Source organism: Branchiostoma belcheri, unplaced genomic scaffold (genome assembly GCF_001625305.1).
Source record: "Branchiostoma belcheri isolate BF01 breed outbred unplaced genomic scaffold, Haploidv18h27 scaffold124, whole genome shotgun sequence".
Taxonomy (NCBI): domain Eukaryota; kingdom Metazoa; phylum Chordata; class Leptocardii; order Amphioxiformes; family Branchiostomatidae; genus Branchiostoma; species Branchiostoma belcheri.
Window position 1 is genome coordinate 79,536 of NW_017802647.1, and position 23,573 is coordinate 103,108.

The window sequence follows — 23,573 nt, forward strand, 5'->3', positions numbered from 1 at the left end:
CACGAATCTAAATTTTTGGTGTGGTCATGTCCAGAGTGTGCTCCCGGGTGTCCATGCCAAGTTTGAAGCGAATCCATCGAGCCGAACTTAAATAAATCGAAATTTACTGGGTTTTTTCTCTTCTTGGCGAACGCCCACTTTACTTCCGGGTTCGCTGCGAACGCCCACTACTCTTTGCAAAATTTCGGCCCTCGCGCAACGCCGGCAAAATCCACCACCACAAATATGTTCCTATATGCCTCCCCTGAATTTCTGACAAGTTTCCGTGCTTTACGTGCTTTTAAAGTACCCATTTTTTTACAAAATATGCGCTGCGACGTGCTCGCCGCCTCGGCGTATACGTTTCACCTGGTCACATGACTTGCGGTCGGGACTGTTCGATAATTTCATGATCAGCGGGAGGGAGGACAGGGAAGGGCAGAAAAACGCAATCTACCGCACAAAAGGGGCAGAATTTCGTGTTTGTAAGATCAAACATAAATGATTTCCTTTCTTACATAAATTTTTCACCTCGGTTCTAGTAGTGACACCGCCGGCGACAATTACCATGTTGTAAAATTGTTCTGCTGAACTATAGACAGACGCAACGTTACAGTACGGAGGGGGCCCTAAATTTTTGTCGGCGCCGCTCGCCACGTTCGTTGTAAACCACGTCCGCGCTGATTGACCGCCCCATCAGTGAGCAACAAATGATCGAGGCGGAGAAGTTCGACCGGGCGGGGAATTTTAATGTGCTACCGTATTTAAAATTTGACACCGAACCCAAAACAACAACGAGACTGCTGAGACGCGAGCGAAAGAGTTTTTGAAAAATATCTCGTTTAGTAAACTACTGCTCATGTCACAAATCAAAGGAATAAAACTTTGCAGCATTGAATGCTTCTGGCCGCTTGCTTCCCACGTTGTGTTGTCAAGACGACCGCACGTCCTGGTCAGACAAAGCGGCGTCACGCCCACAGCAGCACGCACATGGGCCCCACCCACCGGCGGGCAGCAAAGGATTTCAAAGACTTCGCCCAAAAAACCCTATCATTGTAAGGCCATGCCTTGTACATCTACCCATCATTTTAGCGTAATACTGGCTGGTATAGTCCCGCTACAAAATAATTTTCTGCGGCATTTGTTTATATTTAAATAGATTTGTGATACGAAGTAAAATGATGTGTGTCATTTCAACCTTTGTAACGGCATGGCTATAACATTTGTTGAAGATTTCTGTGTTTAACTATAGCCGAAAGTGCATCAGAACTGACCATCAGTTGAAGCGCAACTGTCATGTTATACTTGTAACGTTATTCACTACGTTACGACGACTTGCGGACCATTTTAAATCTTACCATCTTACCACTCATAAATCTATTTAATAGAATTGCGTTCATACTTACGGGGGTATTTATTTTCGGCCGGGGTTCCACTGAGATATCGGCGGCTGGCTGGCGACCATCCCGTCAGCATGACCGAGCACCGCGACGTGAGTGACCTACATTATCTTACCTTGCATCTTCTCGTTTTACCGCAACTTCGTGTCAATATCGACGATACACACATGAAATACGTTCATTTATTAAAGTTTAACTTTATTTTCACGCGTCAACATTATCATCCGACATTTTATGTACGAATCGATGTAGTGCAATTCTCCTTGCCGGTTTTCGCTATATTCGTCGGTAGTCGTTGGATTTGTCGGGGAAAACCTCAAATAAGGTACTTTTTGTATTTTGAAAAGTTTTCAAAAGTGCGTACTTTATTCGGCGGTGTCACTACTAGAACCGAGGTGAAAATTATGTAAGAAAGGAAATCATTTATGTTTTGTGCGGTAGATTGCGTTTTTCTGCAACCCTTCCTCCCTCCCGCTGATCATGAAATTACCGAACAGTCCCCGACCGCAAGTCATGTGACCAGGTGAAACGTATACGCCGAGGCGGCGAGCTCGTCGCAGCGCATATTTTGTAAAAAAATGGGTACTTTAAAAGCACGTAAAGCACGGAAACTTGTCAGAAATTCAGGGGAGGCATATAGGAACATATTTGTGGTGGTGGATTTTGCCGGCGTTGCGCGAGGGCCGAAATTTTGCAAAGAGTAGTGGGCGTTCGCAGCGAACCCGGAAGTAAAGTGGGCGTTCGCCAAGAAGAGAAAAAACCCAGTAAATTTCGATTTATTTAAGTTCGGCTCGATGGATTCGCTTCAAACTTGGCATGGACACCCGCGAGCACACTCTGGACATGACCACACAAAAAATTTTAAGATTCGTGCGACAATTTTTGGGCTTTCGTGGGCGTTCGCTAAAAAGAGAAACCCCTTCCTCGGGGCAACACTGATTTTACTACGTGGGACTTCTGTGCGGTCCCAAACATGACTAAGCTTGTATCGCTCCTCATTATGGTTCCCGACTGGGCTAGATTGAGAAGGTTTAATCTTAGTCACATTTCAGAAAACATTCTTCCCATTACAGTGCCACCTAGCAGTGGGAATCAGAAATGCAGTCATTATTGCCCTAAGGAAAGCAGCAGAAGGACTGCCGAAAATGTTTCCATGTAATTGGAATATTATTGGTTGTATATAAAGTTCCTAATATTAGAAAAACTTATCAAGCATGACCATATATCAAATAAGAAAGCAAACTTACCATTACCTGTATGGTTATACATGTACGTCAACAACAGGCCAATCCTGACTGTCTATCACAGTTAGCAGTTCCGTCAATGATAGCATGGCACTTCAATAGCATTTAGAACAATAAAAATAGCGGCTGCATGTTCATCATATGTTTAAATTTCTATATTTCTATGTTCTATGTGTTATGTAGGGATCCAGACCACTCACCTGTAATGGTTTCCCCTCCAGACCCAAACAGGGCATATAGTGAACCGTCCCTGGTCTGATGCACTACCACAGACATGTAGGTCTCATGACCATCAGGCATGTCCAGCCAGGACCCCAGACTCCGGCCGGTGGCGCCGGACAGTAACACCAGTCTGCCTGCTGTCCTGTTGTGTTCCTGGGGAGGGTTTTAACATGTATGACTGGTTTATTAATGATCTGCCAGGTCACCTATACACAATGTACCCGCCACCCCAAAAATACCTTTAAACAGATCTCCAATATGTATGCATGCAACGTCAGCCAGTAAAACTCACCCCGGCATATCTAAACTGTGCATATATACCCGTGGGTAGGGCAATAGAGATTTCTCAAACATACCGTAGCAGACATACATAACCCAGTCTGGCAGAACTATGTTACTGTAGATGTTATAGCTAAATGGAATACAACATGAAAATAACTGTAGGATAAATGCCACAGTGACCTGAATATTTTGTTTAGGCCACACCAATTTAATTTGTTGATTCTCAAATTTTTTCACAAAAAATATGAGGTGACGGCAAAAAAAAATAAAAATAACAAGTCTAAGCATCCTATTATGGTCCCAAATGCTACGATAGGAGCCATGAAGTCAAAACAAAAGGCTGGGTTAGTATTTAAACAATGAATTCTGAACTTTCAATCAAACCACTGCATTGATAGATGGAAAAACTGTAACAAGTAGGAAGAGAAGGACTTTCCTTGACTGTTGGGGGCAAAATATGAGCATATTTTGAGTTGATTCAGAACCAGAATTTTTTTTTCTTTTGCAAATCAGAAAAAAATGAAGAGGAAAATTTGAGAACCAACAAATGAAATTAGTGTGGCCTCACTGAAGATTTAAAAAAGGAAAGAGAATGTGAAAAAAACTTACGTGTGCTTTAAAGCGGAGGTCTCCGCCATGAGCAGCAACAAGGTCGGGCACCCCGTCCCTGTCCAGATCAGGTACAAGCTGAGGCATGTAGAAGTTCCAATGGTGGTCAACTAACGTGGGGTCCACTCGCCACAAAACCTCACCTGCAAACAACACATCCTGTCTGATTCTGTCACCTCTGACCACTGAAATGGCTTTGCAGGTACAGTGTAATGTAGCAGGTCGTGGGTTCAATCCCCAAACAACTTTTCCTAAGCTTGTTAAAACATGGTACATTCTGCCTACAGTAGTACAGTTACTGTAACTCTTCACTTGGGAAACTGTATCTGGGCAGATATAAGACTATAGTTCAACACACACTACCAGTAGACTACCAACCTACTTATACAACTGTGTGTCCTAAATGCTACAGAGCAAGAAATTAGTCTAAAAAATCTGGCCAGGGGCCAAGTAAAGATGGGAATACATGTAGCTGGTTGGGTGGCATGAGTCTGTATAACGCAAACTCTGCCGTCCGCAGCTTTAGTGGCCCCTCCCCGCAGGCTGGATGTTGGGCGGCCGGCAACCATAAAGTGATTTAATCAGGCTAGGCATGAGTGTGATGATGATGTATGACTGAAATTATTGGTCAACTTGGTGTCTTCAATGGGACATATACATGTTCTAACAAGACAGGATTTAGGTGCACAATTGTAATACAGAGCTCTTTTTAACAGAGCCGTGACTGCGGCTAAGAATTAAATCGCTTCTTGTTTCATTCAGTCTTTCCCTCCTGACATCTGCTTGGTTTCCATTTATATGGTAATGTTCCGACACCCAACCATTGAATGACACAACCATCAAACGTTACTGTTGCAGCTGAAGTCCTGTGGCCCCCAGGAAAAACCCTAAACACCAGTGTTGGAAAGACTAGTTTTCTTCCCTTTAGCATAAACATGAATGAATAGGTATGGGATAAAAGTTAACAGGGCTCGAAATACTAGGCGCATGTGCACCTTAGTACACCCAAATTTGGAGCTGTGCAACCAATTTTTTTCTGTGGGTGCTCCAGTGCACCCAAATATTTCGGTTCGTTTACATAAAGATGTTCAATGTGTAGTAGTATACAGCATATTCTTAACATCTAAGTGTCAAAAAGGTAATAAAACCTTTGTCATAATACTTTTCCTTAGAAATGAAACATAATTAAGTTTTGCTGACATTCTACTTATTTTATCTTATATTACATGTTATATGGTGCATCCAAACCTACCCACCCTGGTTAATATAGCATGTAATCCATGACTAAGAGTCTCATATTTTGCTAGTGACACTTCCTTACCAAGTTTTGGGTTGAAGGCCAGCATGAGCCCCATCCTGCCTGTGGCCAGACAGTCCTCCCAGCCGTCAGCGTTAATGTCCAGTCCCCCACACCTCAGGAGAAACACCTCCCCGAAGGTGGGGATGTGCCACAACTGTTTCCCTGTGGCGCCATTGTAAGCCCTGATCCCACCTGCACATGATGACACCTCATCCACACCTGGAAATAAACATTGTCTTTACTTCTACCTGGGCATGTGTAGTTAAGAAATTGTGTATCCAGCTCTGGTGCATTCAGAATTTCTTTCTAAAAGTCACAGTTGGGCCAGGGGTGCAAAATAATAGTCCAAAATTATTTTCTCTGGTCAATGCTGTGTGAAAATTATGATTACGATAATTGCCCATTGTTCCCTCTGGAATGGAATACACTATTTCATGGTCTTGCATTCCTAGAAGAACATTGATGAAGAAAACTGTATATTTAATCATCTAGCAACCTCACTCCATTACATACATGTATATGAACCAATAATGAATGCACCTTAACATTATATGATATATAATATTACTGACCTAAAGAGCGGCAGCTGTCACTGATGTTTCCTAGTGCTGTGAACCCTAACCCAACTATAACATCCAACAGGCCATCTCCATCAATGTCATACAGTCGCACTGATGTTTCTGAAGCTGTAATAAAAAGATACTCAACATTACATTGAAGGGAGCCATTGACTCTGATACAGTGTTTTTAAATGTTGAAGACTGAACTGGCACTGTGTGAGCTGCGATTGTCAGTCGGCTCATTTTTGCAGTACCGATAATAATAGGTGCACTGATATATTAATGAATATTTTTGTACATTGAACTGTGATTGAGGGTCAGAACTGACTGATCGATTTTTGAGATTGACATACATTGCACTTGAGCGCTAGACTTAGGGTAACTTACAAGACCAGTATTGGTCACTGAATAAAACAAGAAAAACTTTACCTGCATCTGATAATGTTACTCTCCAAGGAGGTGTCTGTAAATGTGTTCCTTCTTCCTCACAAGGGAAGGCAATCGCCATGGCAACAAAGAATCCCACGCACATGCTGAGGGAAAACAGGAAGCAAGCGATACGAGTCCTGGACAGGGCCAGCCACCCTGAACTGACCTGTACGTCAAGTTCCGAGTCTATAACCTTACTGGGTCGGTTGCTTTTTTGCGTTCCAATCTCGTCTAGTTCGATTTGATCCTTCTGAGTCCACGCCTTGTCATTTCCCTGGGGGAGGAAGTGACCAGGCTGAAAGTCTGCCGCCGTTATCGTAACCTCTTCATCCGTGTCCTCCCCGTCACTAACATCTTGCGGAAGTTCGTGATATTTCGGGAGGTTTCGAAGCCCTCCCGTCGTGACTCCCTCTCCTGGAGTTGCAACAAAGTGTAAAATTTTAACTTTCGGCCTGCTAATGTAGCTATTTGGTACCCAATTTTTACAGGTTATGGGTCATACAGAAGGGACAAGGTTAAGTTTGGTTCATGAAAAAAGTGCTGAACAGCACATAGATACTGATCATCTGAAAATGAAACTGCTGACACTGTCCTTGGTACTGAAATAAGATACAAGTTAGTTTTATGGCTGCTCCAAAGGAAAACTTAATAGAACTATACTGGATTATAACATTTTCATCCGTGTCATTATTTATGTCCTAAAAGAGGAAAAAATCTCTCTTACAGGTGCCTATCTAGAAGCTATCTGTTAAGAGCGGAACATGTTGAGGGAACAAAAATGGCCTATCTGTCCATACAATGCAAGCACAGTGATTGAGCATGATAGAACTAAACACTGGTCCCTACCAAAGCCCGGACTCTCCCCTGGTAAGGAGATCACATAGCAGCTTGGCTCTTGCAGCAGCATTCTGAGATTATCCTCCAGTTCACAGTCTTATCCAACAATGCAGCATCACTGTTGTGCTCCATAAAATGTCCCTCGCATCTCTGATATTTTCCAATTGTCTTGGAGGCCAGAATACACCTCTGCACTGATACCAAATCTTAACCTCTTTGGAGGCAAGCAAAGGCCTGTGAGTGTGTGAGAAGGCACTGAGCGTTCGAAAGGAGAGTTTTAATTTCATGCACCAATGACTGTGGAGGTATTACTAGGAGGGAGACTTATCATGTGTATGTTGTGAATACGTCAGAGGCTGCGGAGTCTAAATCTTCATCTGAGCCATAAACGCTGGGCCGCCGTGGCTTTATTGACATCCCAGGCAATTTTGCGTTCCATGATTTAGTAGCTCGGGAGAGATTGGGCCTATAAAACTAAGTATGATGTGAAGTCATGTGAAAGAAGAGGTTCTGTTGGCTGTAATGGTTAGATGCACAGGGAGCAGCAAGTCTAGACAAAGCCATATGTTACAGCTCAACTGTATCACTGATTGGTTCCAAAAGCTGCTTTGCTTGACTAACCAACTGTACGAAATGTGGCACATTCTCCATTAATGCAACAGTTCATTTTTAGTACCCTACAAAAACAATGTTATGTATGTTATGTGACTGTACGTGGCAGTCTAAGAATATTACTGTTCAGCAACCTTTTTGTAACAAAACAATGAAAAAAGAATCCGAGTGTAAATGTCTGCTAAGGCAGCATGTTACTTAATACCGGTGAGTACCTTATAGGAAATAAAGGAAACTTAATGTACGTAATTCACAATATACACTTTTACATAAAATAGCACAATTTTTACATCTGAATTTTATCACGTTTGAGAAGCAGGTAATTGAGTTTTGTTACTCGTTCCTTGGTGCTAAATTAGCCTTCATATATAGCTTCTTGAGTTACCCAAGTAGACAGTACACACATGTGCAATGGTGAAAATAAACATCAATATTCTTGCTAGAACCTGTAATTACTTTATAATGCACATAATTTGTTGTGTCTCCTATTGCAAATTGCCATTATCTAACTTGGCAACCACTACAAAAAGAATCAGACAATGATAAACAACAGAGTGTGATCCTGAGTCTTGGGGGTGAGCAATGATAGATGATTGTGATATTCAATCTTTAGATCCTGTGAGTTAGCAGTGAACCAGAATAAATCACAACTCAAAGGTATACAAGAGCAGTCAGTGTAGAATTTGATTTAGGGACAGACTGGGCTGAACTGGGTTGTAGTCTCACCATGGCTCTTGCTGTAGTGTAGATGCAGAAAATAAACATGGCAAAAATAAATACTTTATAGAGCAAGCAGTCATGGAAAGGACAGAGACAGAAGGAAAGTTAAAAAGTAGAAAAAAAGCAACAATGACATTGATTGGTATACATGTGGTACTTTCAAGTAGGTAAATTATGCATTAAACAAACTAAAATCAGAGCTTATACACATGTAATGCCACAGTTTCACCACCTGGACTATTTACTTTAAGAATTAACTTTCATCAAGCAAATTTTATTATGTAAAAATGTCACACTTTACGATATGTGTACATTGAAACATTTCTAGATTTTTTTGTAAATTTTTGCTACGATTTCTGGGACACACTGTACTTATTCTACAGGAGTTTACATTATGTACAGAACAAGTTTGCATCTAGTAGTCAATATTTTAAGGCAGCAGCTTGGGAAATGCATGTGCATCTACGTATACCATAACCAACTCATTTCAAGTAGCAGGCAAGGAATGATATAACCCTAACCAAGGACATTATACAGATGCCCTAACAATGACTTAGAAAGAACATCGACTAAAACCCAATTTGGTTTAGAATGGAAAGGTGAACGCTTTTATTGATTTGGCATAGCACTTAGTTGAGTTGAACATACTTTGAATAAAATATTGATAGGTGGTACAGATGGGTTATGATGATTCCAGTTGAGCAGGATCAACATCTGTGCTATGTGCAGTGAGCACAAATGGCCTGAGGTCAAATTCATGTTCTGTGTCAGTTGTTGCTGGTTTGAAACTGTCCAGCGTGACAGAGACTCATCTGGGAATATCTGGCCTATATTACATGTACTTGCAACAGGCCATTTGAAAACAACTACTAGTAACCTGGAAGAAATTTTATCTGAGAGAACAAACTTTTAGAGATAGGTGACTTCATGTGTGTCAGGTATCTGCTGATGTCATTTTATTCTGTTTGTCACAATGCCTTCTTCTTTTCCTCATTTCAAAAGTCTGAGAAACACTTAGAAAAAAATGTCTATGTTGCTCTGCTGAAGAGTCTTTATAGCCGTGCAAACAGTATCAATCGCAAATTTTTCTGTTGCTCACCATCCATTAAGAGACACCTGTTTATGATGTATTGCGCCCAGCTATATGGCGCTCAGTTATGGAGCTCTGCTAGCTCAGGTGTTCTGTCTAAGTGCCGAGTTGCTTATAACAATTGCTTTAGAATTATCATGAATTTACCTCGGCGATGTAGTGAGATGTTTGTCTATCACTATATTGACACATTTGAAACTAGGCGGTGGATTTGTTACTCTTTTTAAAAAAGATTACTTTCCTCCCACAACGCAACAATAAGTCGCTTATTAAGATGCCTTTTACAGGAATTCACTTTCGAAAGACTTACAATTTATTATGCATCTAGGTTTCTTCCTGTTTTATTTGTATGTCTGTAGAGTTTTTGTATTATTTTAATGATGTACTACTGTACATGTGTTATATGGGTTTTTTACCTGAAATAAAGAATGAATGTTCCTTTGACATTTAGATAATTGTAGCAGTTTGCAGCAGTGCTCTCTGAATGCTAATTCAGTGCTCAGATCTAGAATTGATCAAGTCAAGATACTAAAATATTAAGGTCTGAACACATGATCGTCTTCCATATATCATTCATACGTCCCGTTTCCTGCTATCGTGTGTATCCTGTTTTCTGTGTGACAGAATGGAAGAGTAGTTAGTATATGCCGCTGAAAGTGATGGACTTGGAATCTTGGAATTGCTACAAGGGGGGTCTGCCTAAATACCTCAACCGACCGCAGCCGACCGCGTAATGGGTTAATATTCAGTATACATGGGCTAACAACCTTTTCCAACGCTGTGGATACATTGTCTATGCTTGTATGAATGAAAAAAAACCACTGTAACTCTGACGTTTTTACCAGTTTTTAAAAGTTAGAATGCTTTTCATGGCCGCCATGTTGGATCCCCCGATCGTTGGGCCTGCATGGGGAATCTCTGGACACCTTTTGCTTTATACAGGCAACAGAACGCAAAGATGTTGGTTTATAAATCATAGTAAAGCACAAATGCTATCATAACCAACTCATAATAGCTATATACAGAGTGTTTTCCAGCCTGACATCCAAGCTGATAAGCACGAACGCCTACCGGATTGACCTCCATTGACCTCAAGGCGGAACGCTCCGCGGAACGTCAAACCAGAGGAATAACTTTTAAAAACTGGTAAATACGTCAGAGTTACAGTGTTTTTTACATACAAGCATAGACAATGTATCCAGAGCGTTGGAAAAGGTTGTTAGCCCATGTATACTGCATATCAACCCATTACGCGGTCGGTTGCGGTCGGTTGAGGCCGGTTGAGGTCGGTTGAGGTATTTAGGCATACCGCTACAAGGGATCTGGAGGAAAGGACTGGTCCTAAATGTCAAGAGCATGGAAACAAGGATATAGACCTGGTTTACGCCCAGGAAAAATCCTTGCGGACGAAAACTGCGTACACACGTGAGCGTACCTTTGTTTCTTTATACACACATTGACAGGGAGAACCCCAGGGACTCCCGGCGCGCCCCACACTATCATGACCCCATATTGACCTGCCGAAATGGACTGACTTGAGACTATGTACTAAATCTTGCTCATTCTGATGAAACATATAGAAACACCTCCTTGTGAGAGATAGAAAAAAAAAACAAAGCTAAACATGAGGTCAGCTGGGGACCGCCAACCATATAACCTGTATGATTTATTGTCCCCGCTACGACGGAGCATGGAGCTTTAAATTCCTTGGAGCATGCTTGGACAGAGAAAGACATGGGATGCAACAAGTATACAAGAGGTGGGGAGCATATACGGGACATAGAGTACGCAAAAGAAAATCAGAGACTGACATCATCACTCTAGCTGGAAATCAAGAAGACCTCAGATGCAATATATCAACACACAGACGTACAGAACACTTTCCAGGTAACGTTACATCCAGATCCGGCATATGCTGAAAACACTTTCAGCAACACACAGACGCGCGCAAATCACCTTGCCAGGGGTAAAAAAAACTCGAGAATTTGTACCAACAATATTGCATTCGCTGGATAAGCTTATGCACTTTCATATGATATCCAAGTCGAAAGCGTTAAGTTCGTTAATTAAGAGGAATAATGGTATTTGTTATGGATACTCACCCGGAAGTTTCAACAAACGTTTGATGGCCGCCATGATGGGTTGTTATGATGAAGCTCCCACCACTCGAAGTGGGGTACTTGAATTTATGTTTCACAATTATGAAATGTCTTTGTGGTTAGAATCTTCAAACATATTAAAAACAACATGACGTACATAATAAGATTGGTTATTATGACATTCCTCATTCATTATTTACTAAGCTCTTCAATTGAAGATATCAATTTTATAAAACTCCCCGTTGGTACTTTTGGCATCATCCATCGGATGACGTCTCCTGTCTCGCGAGATTTCCACGACTGGCCGAACGGCATGCATTTCCATGGACAGGCGCGCGGGGCGCTTTTGAGCAATGGACTCAATGTAAGGCCAAGTTGATTTGATTACTAGTATATGGATGACTTTCACGGGGAACCCCAAAACTGATGCGAACGTGCGAATAAAAAAAGTTTGGCAAAGTTGCTTTAATAAAATCTGCGTGGTCATGAAAGTTGAACAAATGACGCAGAGGATGGTATGGCGAAGACTCAACTCTTCAAATACATTTCTTAACATTTTCGTCTTTTTCGTTTGATTTTGGCATTCCACGACATTGGTATCGTTTACCAATATTTTTTTTGCAACTTACGGTACATATTTGTTAATTTTGCCACTGGTTTGTACAATTTACAGAATGGTTGAAACTTTTTTTTTTTTGGAAACGGCCGAAAATTCATGCGCGCGCGGATGTCATACATACAATCAGATCAACTTGGCCTAATAAAGCACGACATTGACTAGACCTCGACAAGTCAATACTAACTGCTGCGCATGTAGGTAACAGGTAATACTAGTACTGTACGAGCTACAAGTACAGCAGTTGTGAAATGTGTAATATATGGGTGTCCGTGCGCAGTCTCTGTCCACCAGAACAGTTCATGTGGATGGCGTCACGCGAAGGGGCGTGGCCTTCTTCCTCATCATCACCATGGCGACGGCGTCGCACCTGTCATAAGCCGGAGATGAGTTTGTGTGGATGAACATCACTCTACACGTTGTTACTAAAGCAACGGGGCTAAAAGTCTCTAAAAGTCTAGCAGTTACTGTAGCAACGGGACAGACGTTAAAAACAGACGCTTCATGTAGCTTCCACTGCCAGAGACTATTTTTTTATAAATACCTGTTGACTACAGATCTCTTGCAGTTACTGACGATAGGTAGCTGATGGCCGTTTTCAAAATCTATCCAGCTGCTGGAGTAATGCCTGTGTATCTAACCTCCATCAAAGTTTAACAGAAATATAGTATAAATTGTTAAATGAGCAACTGTGGGACACTAGTAAAGCACAGTGCTTTATTGCTCCGTTGCCTTTGTGCAGTACATTGTAAAGGACTGCACTTTTGACTCTAGACTACTGTGGGGGTCAACTTCACTGGCACCGATCGCGATCGCTTATATGTTATTTTTATATGGTTTATTTGCCAATCCAAAGGTTGGCTGACTATTCGTTTGTTTTTACACTGTACACAATCAAAACATAGACATACACTAGGTAAACGGAACACACAGAAATACATCCCAAAATACCATCTACACATGAAGTGTAGTTGTCTTTTTTGTTTGTTTTCATCAGTTGTTCTATTCGGAAGTTTTCTTTGGAATTCCCTTTGCAACCCGTGGAGTTTCTTTGTTTGTCCCCGTCGTTTTTCACAATCTTCTAAGAAATCGCACACGTTAACAAGACCTGTCTTTGGCCAAACGTGCTTTGTACCTTAAGTTTACATAACACGAAAATGCAAAATGCACCCTAAGCACAGGGTCAGGCGTCGGCTTCTAAACCAAAAAAAAAACTTTACATCAAAGTACTCCTTTCCCCAATCTGCCGATTTGAAGCGCCACGCCATTCATGATATCGTTAATAAGAACCTTAGCTAGATTCTTATCTATATTAATTAATAAAGTACAGGTACAGAAGCTGGTGCGATGCCACAATGTACCAAATATTAGGGGCTGTTATACCAGCTGTACAGGTACAGATACAGATATAAGGAAGATTACAGTAGACTATTTTGAGTTTTGAGCAATAAAGTTTCAGATGCAAGGGACACTGTCATTTTTTTTTTTATATTCAACAAATAGGACAAAGACAAAGTGGCGCTGCACTCAAGTAAACAATACTTATATTAACAGCGCCACTTAAACAAACAACATCATATTAACAATGTTTGTCAACAAAAAACGATTGGAAACAAACGATGTGCACCAACACCAACACCACCTCCCCCCAAACACTAGAAACAAGTGAGTAGCTGTATGAAACGAGACGAATGACACTGTCATTACCAAAGCCCCACCTGACCAGACATTGAACCGTGAGGCGCTTCAACTTTTTGCCTGGGCTTGTTTTTCCCCTCTCACGTCTTGTGTGGCTAGTTCTTATGTCACCATCATTCCTTCCACCGTTTACTTATGTCAACCGACCGAAGACGGACGGCATAGCTGGGAGACATCTTGACTTCTTCCCCGCCTCTCACGGCGTCTTATCCCATTCTTGTCTGTGGGGATGCTTGAACCACCGCCGTGGTATTTTCATAGTGTCCGTTGAGTGTCAGGAGCTTTTGGAAAAACACCGTCTTTCTCATGGCCAGCTGCTGCCTCCTCCGTCAAGACTGTTTTTGTCGTTATCGTGGGGTGTCAATCACATGCACTTGTTTGTTATTGTGAAGTGAATGGTCCGTGGTAGTCATGATCTGACTGAGTAGTAAGACACCTAAAACACTACGTAGTGTTTTCTCAAAGTTGAAATGGTCTCCCGGAGGTTGCTAACACCGAACTACCGCCATACGACAGGAAAATAAATTAAAGCGTATAAAACTTATTAAAAGGACCGTTTAAAGACTGAAGAACAAATTCAAACGTATATTAGCTTTAATACAGACAAAACATGTCTTCAAGGGTCAACTCTTTTACTGAAACGAGTTGTCAAATATTTTTACACTTAACACATATGTGCTCTGGTATCTGAATTCATAATAAACACTGTGTCAGTGGAGCGGATTCCACCCAAACAGTCCCAGACTGTTATTCTTGTTACCTTGTCCTGAAAGTCTGACTGTATTAGATGGACAAAACGCAGGAGATGCCGGTTTGATGGCAAGCAGCCACCCGTGGGGCATACTTACGTCAAACCCCCTGGCCCTGTCATATGTCCTAGAAAATAGGCAAAATCGCAAGACATGAAAAGCCAGACAGTCACGGTCACAGGTGTTCGGTAGAATCTCAGCAAGAGGCTTATTTGTCGTGCGGTGCGTCCGGCCACACCTGGCCGGTAACCACACAGGGAGAGTCCGCCGGAACACCGGTAACTCTCTCCTGCCGAAAATACGAGTGAACACCACGCTCCGTATCTGCTTGAGCGCATTGCATGAGGATATCGCCCCGAGCATAGCCAGAAGGCCTAGGATATTTCCGCGTGCCATGTTGCTGGCGTCTTTCACCTTGGCCGTTAATCAAATCTCGAGCTCGAGATAGGACAACTTCAGAACAGCGCTTTCCACTTCTAGCTCTTTCGAAACATTTCCAGAAAACGTTCCAGCCCTTCTGCTGATTGGGGCACGCGCGAACACGCGTGACTCCGCCGGCCCCCACATGTATTTGGACAAGTTCAGGATCACGTCGGTATCACTCCATAATATCAAAACTACACAGCGAGGTGGTCTCGGGAGATTATCCCGGAAGAGTCGGTCGTCTCTGGTGGTCTGACGGAAAACCAAGCCAGATGGAGCGTCTATGACGTGTGACTGGCATTAGAGCAAACGTCATAGCGCAATGTTTCCCGCTGTTTTTAGTGTCTGAGGAAACACCTGGTCCCACTATTGTACATCAGAGTTTTTTTTTTCTTCGTGAACATGACCTGTACTACATATTGCGAACGGAGAAGGGTGGTATATTAAACAATAAATGCCACACATCGTAAAACTTGTCCCATGTTCAATATCACGCGGCGTTGGCTTCGCGCGGCGTGTTTTGCTGACATGGACGTGACCCGGGCCTCTCTTGGGCCGCTAAATGGGGACACAGACACGGCATCTCCGGCAAACTGGCTTAGGGGGACATTCTAGTCAGCCTGGGATCTGCCACATGCAAATGGTTTGGTTATTTTTGTCTTTATTACGAAAGCTTGCTGTGCGAGCTAGACGACCTTGTTTAGTCTGGCGATCCTCGTTTTTCGAGTGATCTTGTCCTTTTGGGGGCTGCGACTGCGGTGCTGTTTGCTTATCTACATCAGAGGGACGAACTGAACGTGTCAAGGCTCGAAAACACTTCCGAGAAATATCTTCAGGGGGGTAGAGACACCTGTTCTGGAATCCACGTGTCGGAGCGCTACGGCCCGAATTTGCATAGTTTTTCGGGAACCAGATGTGCCCGGGTGGTGGTCTTTTCCTGTTATAAAGGTGTCACTACTCAGTGTGTCTTCGTTATAACGGACTCTGGCCCGTCTCTATAAACACTGCCGGAGAGGCGTGGGCGAGCTCCGCGCTGGGACAAGAACATACTCGGTGGAGGAGGACGACGCTCGGACTGGCCTGACTCCCTTCCGCGGTCACCTCGGCAAAGACGTCAAACGGGCGTGTCATCAAAACAACAGGGAAAGGGAACCTGAATGACGGACACACAATAACAGGAAGCTTGAAGTTTGGAGATCTTCCCACCAAGCAGGTCCGGCGGGAGGCCTGTCTGATCACTACGGAGATGAACGTTGTGCCAACGTGACATCTGACCCACATGTATTTATTCACCAGCGGCTCGTAACAAAGGTGCATCTAGCAAAACAATATTTGTCGAGAACAGTCCGGCGTGAAACAATCGGTTGGTTAGACTCAGAACAGAGAGGAGACTTGTTGAAGCATGGCAGCTAGAATTGTTCTGCTGGGCTCTCTCCTCGTGCGGGCCTGTCTGGCCGTGACGGTGCCGCCGACCGGCTCTACGCTCCACCTCGGGGTCTGTCCGCAGTTCTACGTAGACTCTCTGAGCACCTGCAACAAGCGGTGTCTATCGGACGCCGACTGTCTCCAGCAGGAAAAGTGCTGCAACAACGCGTGCGGGGATAAGAGCTGTGTGACGGCGGCGGAGGAGACCGTCCCCACGACGACGATCACGACGACTACGGAGGACAGTGTGCAGGGGTCGTGCCGCGGGTACGACTGCATGCAGCAAGGCGCCGTCTGCACGGTGGTGGACGGCCGCCCGAAGTGCGTGTGCGAGTCTCTGTGCCCCGTGGACAAGGAGCCGAGCTTCGTGTGTGCCTCAGACGGCATGACTTACTTCAACGAGTGCTACATGAACGCTACGGCCTGCGAACTTGGCAAGGCGATACACGTGGTTCCATGCAAGGCGATTATCCGAAACACCGGCGCCCCGACTTCGACATGGACGCACGAGGTCCCGAGTATGTTGGAAGACTCCAGCCAGCCCGCCACATCGGCTCCTATCATCATATCTGAACCTTTCATCCACATGGTCCGCGAGGACGACAACATAACGTTAGAATGTCTGGTCTCGGGCGTGCCAACACCCACAGTCTTCTGGCTGAAGCAAGGGGACGATGACAACATTTTAGGGCCGGGCAATTCTTTCCATCACTTGGAAGTGTCTGAAATTGGGACATTGACAATCTCCTATATCCAGTTGGAGGACGAAGGGAACTACACCTGCATGGCGGTAAACGTGGCCGGAGACATCTCCGTCGAGTTCCCGGTAAAAGTCATTCCAACGTCGACGCCCGAGCCTCTCCCCGACGGGTCTACCTTCTCCCCGGAGGACATCTGTACCCTCCCGAAGGACGAAGGGTCTTGCGACGACAGCGTCGCCAGGTGGTACTACAACGGGGAACGCCAGGTGTGCGAACGGTTCGACTACTCGGGATGTGGCGGCAACGACAACAGGTTCGACACCATCCACGAGTGCATCATGGCATGCCCCGATGTGACGGCCGCCACGTGCCGACTCCCGGCAGTGGCCGGCCCCTGTAAGAAATACGGGACGAGGTGGTACTACGACATAGACAAGGTGAGCAGCTCCCATCCTATCTTAGGATCGTGGAAGGTTTGAAAATGAGACGGTTTGAATCCTTTTTTTTCCTTAGATTGACGTTGAGACCATATTGAATAGAGTAACGACTGACTACAAATTGGGATATATGTCTATTGTCTCAATCTAAAATGGTGTTTAATGTACCTTTATTCGCCTTATGTTCCAACTCAATTCTACATACAACATTATTATACAAGCTTTATTTTTTCGTTCAAACTATCTTTGAGACATGAACTTTTATAGTCATGCATTGCAGTCATGATCCACCCGCCCACAGGGCGTTAATTGTAGAATCTTGTTGTTGTCATCTTATCCTGCGGAAAGCCGGCTAAACGTGGGCTCCGCTCGGCGGCTCTGTGTTGTAAGAGTCAAGGTCCTTAAGAGCGTTTACTCTTCGCGAACGGTTGTTGATGTTTTTCTAACCGCGAATTGGGCTGGAAGCAGCCGGCGTCTGTTATTCCACTGGCTCGAAGGTCAAAGGTTCATCATGTGCGGGGGTTGTCCTGAGTTCGGCTTGTCAGTTGTCAGTGTGAGTGTTTGTTACCTTCAGAGCATGCGTATTCTGCTTCAGAAAATGCGTTCCATTATAACTGCTGAAAGTTACGTTAGGCGCAGGTCTCATGGCGAGCGTCTGTTGTGATCAACGCGGAATTCCGGAAGAAACCGTTCAAACTCAAGTATAAACACCGCACCGCATGACGATGTATCGTGGACAAATGTCAGGGGTACGACCGGAAATTTGCTATACTGCCACCAACACAAAAAAAGCAATATTAAGAATACATTACTGATTAGACGACGTCGACGACGACCTTAGTACGGCCAACAAACAACAAAAGTGTCCTGTGTTTCAATGTGTCTGTTACATGTACGTGTATGTTTCGGTTTTTCTTCAGGATATGGTGGTTTTGGACGCATAGAGAAAAACAAAAACAAGTTTCAACGGCCGTTTTGGTCGCGTGGAGAAAAACAAAAACAAGTTTCAACGCAACAGTCTGAACAGTGAAAGCTTATGTCAAACTTCAACCGCAGCTTCCTGTTCTAGGCTTGGCGGGAGACCGTTGGGACCCTCCGCCGGAATTCCCACGTTAGGCGCATTGCAGCCGCATTAGGTAAGTGTTGACAGCTAACCTTAACTTTGCCACAGCGAGAGGAAATAACATGTCCTCCTTGTCTTCCCCCCGTAGGGCGTGTGTTCCTGGTTCATCTACGGTGGCTGCAGGGGGAATGCCAACAACTTCGAAACCCTGGACAGCTGTAACGACGCCTGCCCGTACCATGTCGAGAACACCTGCGCCAAGTGCCCCAACCGCTACGGCATGGTCGAGTACTTCTGCATGAGTGACTTTGCCATCGTCGGGACCGTCTTAGAAATCATCGACTACGTGGACGAGCGACCGAAGGCCGTCATTCTGCTACAGACAGTCTACAAGGACAGGCTGGGCATGTTCGGAAGCGCGGAGTCGGCGCGCGCGTTTCCCCTAGAGATTAGTCTGAACTTCACCATTCGCCAGCCGTGCCCGTGTCCTGAACTGAAGGTGGAAGAACAGTACATCCTCATGGGTATGGTACAGGACGGGCACCCCGTGGTGGACAAGGACAGCTTCGTAAAGACATTGAACGATAAGAGGAAACAGCGTCTGCGGCACACCTCCACATCCACAGACGTCTGCGAAAATCTGAAGTAGGGAATTTCACGTACAAATAGCATGTGGGCAGGGCAGGGTTCTTTTATGTATCAGTATTGGCTAGAAAGGAAAAGTAAAAAAATGGCAAAATGACTTGATGTAAATTTTCAAGAGCTTTTCACTGACAGGTTGTGAAATACGACCAATACATGTTTTCAACTGTGAAAGAATTTGAGGTTACGTATACACGATGTACAACTAAATTTTATAAGGGATACACCATACTAGCTCGCACAAGAATAAGGAGAAGCAGGCAGACTAACGTACAAGTCTGTAGGCGCCAAGAAACTTCTAGAGCCATAAAAGTTCTGTCTAACGTCTACTGGGCGAAATTCACCCTTACGCAATTCCTCTGACATTAGGCCCAGTTTCAGCTGTTTTTCACAAAAACGCCACGTATTATTTGCGTAGTTCTTTGCTTGACTTCAAGGTTTACTCGACGAAAAAAGTCTTGTATATAGAGACGTCTGGGCCTGCCATTCACAATGACAAATGTGCGGCACAGCATGCATGTGGTGACCCCGAGGTACCCTCTCTCTTTCTGGCCCGGTCGGAAGCTCCAAAGGTCGTCGGAGCGGGACACGCGCCAGACGAAACATAGCTCAGACTACAAAAATAGCCTGGGCACCAGTCTCTCCAAGGGACACAGGCTGCGTCTTCTCGGCACTGTAAGCTTCCCGCCTGGCCATCCCGGAGATTTTTTGCCTACCTGAATGCAAACAGTCCCAGGAGGGTCTTCCTCAGCGGGGTTGTGGCAAAATATCTTCGGGGGCATGTTGGCACTGGTGCCGAAGAACGGGCCCGTGTTAGCCCTGGCGGCAGCCTGGATTCCAGGTTAACGTCAGGCCGAGAAACCCGTCTCTCGGACAAAATCTCGTGACGTTAACGTACGGATTTTCGAAAGCGCTAATGGAAAAGGAATGTGTATGTTCTTCTTACTTAGACCGCCAGAAGAGAGTCGTACTGTAGGGGTCGCTGGCACGTACATCATACTACATGTACGTGATGTTTACATGGAAAAGTTTGACTCGCGTGCCGGTGTAAATGCTTGGCGGAAACAACGACCTAAAAACGCATGTAGAAAATTCTTAACGAAATAAAAAAAATATGTGGAGGATTGTTATATATGAGATATGCTGGGGAATGATATTATCAGAATTCACTGCCATATTTGACACTTAATGTATGAGGCGTTAAATTTAAAGTAAAGGGATTTGAAACTAGACAAAATGTGTTGAAGCATCGAAGCTGGTTGTCTGTTTTGGGAACTGATGCTTTCAGGGTTTTACCTGTGATGTAAGAGATACATACTGCAATTGATAATCTGATTGTTTCCAATAACCTACATTGATATTGCATGGTGATTCTTTGCTCACACGGACTGTGCATGCCAGACCGATGATTGTCACGAATCAAGAACTGATTGGCGTTTTATGATCGATTTTGTAGGGCGTATAATTCGGAGGAGGACAACCTGGGAGAAGCAACGCACGACTCGGCTGACGACTCGCTGCCCCCACACCCCCCACACCCCCCTGACCATGCTGACATGGCTTCCCCGCCGTCACAAACGCATAGGGAAGATAGTGCCGACAGGCAGGACAGAGCAGACGACACGGACGAGTTCTGGTATCGTTAACTGCTGTCTGGGGACTGGGCTGTAGGGAAAAACACCTGTAGCCTGGATGCTAGACCGTTGTCAGGGCCGGTATACAGGCAAGCCCCTCAGTTAGACCCAGTTTCCTCGGGGACATGTTGGCCCTGGAGCCGAGGAGCTAGTCTGTATACTGGCCCTGGCAACAATCCACCACTCAGGCTACGAGACCTGAAGCTCCGGCTTCCAACTGCTGCATTCCCCCTACATGATTCAAATTTAAAAACATGTACCTTAGTTTACAAAACATTAAGCAAGGGCAAGGCTTAAGTGTGGTTTCTGCCTTTCCCCTCCAATTCATGACTTGCCAGAGCAACTGTTACCCAGTATTTCATGATCAGGGTCAAGGATCGACCAAAAAATCTGAATTACTTGCAAGTCATGTGCAGAAGGAAAGATGCAAGGCAAAGCTTTTCATTGAATAAAACACAAAAAAAATATGGCCACATTAAAATGTCCCCAAAGATCCTTGTGTTTTCACCTAAAGACTGAATTGCCAACAAATAATTTCTCAAACAGTCATTGGCCAAAGTCTTGAAGATGTCTTGATGGTTATTAGGTGACTTAGGACGTTTCAGATTGCCTTAACGTTGTGACGTCAGTCAGAACTTCTATCAAAGTTGTTGGCTGTTTTTGTGACCACATGTCACTTTGAGAGTGACACAGTGAAATGTGCTGCCTTGGCAAACCTGCCTCGGGGTCTGTTCAAAAACACATGGTCCACTCTAACCCTAACCAGACATCAAATACCCAAATCTTCAGATCTAAATAAATAAAATCTGGCTTGTGACAGAGTGGCAATGATCAAAGACTTTCCTACAAAAAATGTCTCCCACAGACATGCAGGCAGTAGGATTAACCTTGACTTTGTTGTTTCAAACCACATGGCGCTTCCCTGCCTGATTTACGTCTGTACGAGAAGTGTGGCCGTGCTGGAGGGAGACCGGGCTCGCACCGACTTTGATCAGGTCCCCAGAAATGTGCTGGTCGTAGAACCAGGTCAAGAATCCCTCTATCTGTCCATCCAACCTTCGGGGCTTGTTAGCCAGGTGGGGATTCAAAGACAGGATTTCTGTCGGACCATATATACAGCACAAATTTTGGTCCAAACCTTTACTGAGACTCTTACGTCTGGGTGTATATTCACTCTCCCAGCACACTAACTAGGATGGCATCCATGCCGTACCCTGACTTGAATAAAATGTATCAAATGTTGGCTGTGGAATTTCCTTCAAAAGAGATTCATACAAAACGTTACAAAATCTTCAATGACATCAGTGTATTTGACTGAATGGGAGTCGGTAGTCACTAAATTTGGGCTCTTATTGGGGGGGGGGGGGGCAGCAGTTGCCAGAATCCCGACAGACCATCCCACCCCCGTGCAGCAGTTAAAAAACCGCCTACACCAGAGACAAAGCTAAGTCACTGGCTTTGCAGAAGATATTTTCTCAGGTTGCCGTCTTTCCCCTGTAATTATACTACCTCATGGATGGTGGTGCAGATAGGAGCCTCTGGATCAATGTATTTGAAACGGATGCTTTGAAATCAATTGTACAAAGTTTATCATTAATCTTTTCTATTGATTGATTGATTGATTAATCCATAGTTTTTGGTGTTCGTACATGACGCCGGAGGAAACTGCACTGCCTGATACAGACCAAAGCTGTTAGGTTATGTAAGGCCACGCTAATATAATTTACGGATGGCAGATGCATGCACGTTGACTTTGGCCTTGGCTCTGGCCTGTTCCCTGAACTAGACAGGAAAGGTGACCATTTATGGAAAGGATTTATGGTACCTCCATCTACATCTGCAAGGGGTTGTAAATCCACCGTCATTAAAAGAAACAAAGTTCGTGTCTAGGAACAGGCATGGCAGCAAGTTTCCCTGTTTTTGGCATGCATTTGGTAGCAAGATTTTGGAGGCACACGAGGAGGGGTACCAACCCCTCATACAAGTGCAAAAACTACACTACTGAAAATTGCAACCAATTCTCTTAGTTGAAGAGTGAGCATAAATTATGTTGCAAAATAGCAATGTTTGGAAAACAAAAATGTCTTGCACAGGTTTAATTACAGAATGTCATCCACAAAGTCAGATTGTTTGTTTGGCCTTATAGAGCTGGATGCATGTTATAGAGATCTTACCATACCTACATTAAGACATTAAGCATGGTTTTGATATTACGTTACAAATCTGCACAGTATGACCGCTTTACCTTACCTTTATTTCATTGTTATTTATTTGATAGGTAATAATTTTGGAATATTCAACCTGACACTGCACTTATCAGAAGCCAAGCGCACCAAAGTATGTAATCATTTGGATGTAACCAAATTTAAGAGAATTATAGTTACTACTGGCTACATTTGGAAGTCGTTAGAACAAGGAGTTTATAGGGAGATATAAGCACCTTGGTTAGAGAGAGAGAATGGTTTATTCAACAACAAAAACCCTTGCAGCAAAAATGCTGAATTGCGGTTTTTTTTCCACTAAAATCGTGTGCTTATCAGCATAAAGCATTGCAAATCAGAAATAACAAAGACATAAATCACTATAAAATTACATAAAAACAATATCATCACGACTTACAGTTCTACTACTTTAACTGTCATTCAGCAGACGGACACAATAGGGTAGTGTACTGTTTAACATGCGCTGTGTTCGGCACTTAAACTGTGTCAGTTTCGTGCTGTTCCTTAGTGCATAGTACCTATATAAAATATGTTATTGGGATATTCCATTAGAAAAGGTAGGGGTAGCCTATTTTTAACA

The 23,573-nt window shown here is 44.0% G+C and overlaps 2 protein-coding genes across 2 annotated transcripts in view; one reads left to right on the forward strand and one right to left on the reverse strand.

Annotated features, from left to right (window-relative positions):
* Positions 1-7,927, reverse strand: part of LOC109463264 (protein FAM234B-like) — a 15,938-nt gene extending 8,011 nt beyond the window's left edge. Inside the window, exons 1-6 of the mRNA XM_019760004.1 lie at positions 6,872-7,927; positions 6,026-6,439; positions 5,609-5,722; positions 5,058-5,255; positions 3,737-3,879; positions 2,817-2,998 (exon numbers count right to left, since the gene is read on the reverse strand). Of these exons, the coding sequence (XP_019615563.1) occupies positions 2,817-2,998; positions 3,737-3,879; positions 5,058-5,255; positions 5,609-5,722; positions 6,026-6,439; positions 6,872-6,932 (1,112 nt within the window). The 5' untranslated portion in view covers positions 6,933-7,927. The remainder of the gene's footprint in view (positions 1-2,816; positions 2,999-3,736; positions 3,880-5,057; positions 5,256-5,608; positions 5,723-6,025; positions 6,440-6,871) is intronic.
* Positions 7,928-13,707: 5,780 nt separating this feature from the next.
* On the forward strand, positions 13,708-23,217 carry LOC109463323 (WAP, Kazal, immunoglobulin, Kunitz and NTR domain-containing protein 2-like). Its single transcript, XM_019760093.1, has 3 exons — positions 13,708-17,432; positions 18,644-19,140; positions 20,594-23,217. Exons 1-3 carry the CDS (start codon positions 16,272-16,274, stop codon positions 20,781-20,783), a joined length of 1,848 nt encoding a protein of 615 aa, XP_019615652.1. The 5' UTR covers positions 13,708-16,271; the 3' UTR covers positions 20,784-23,217.
* The last annotated feature ends 356 nt before the right edge of the window (positions 23,218-23,573 follow it).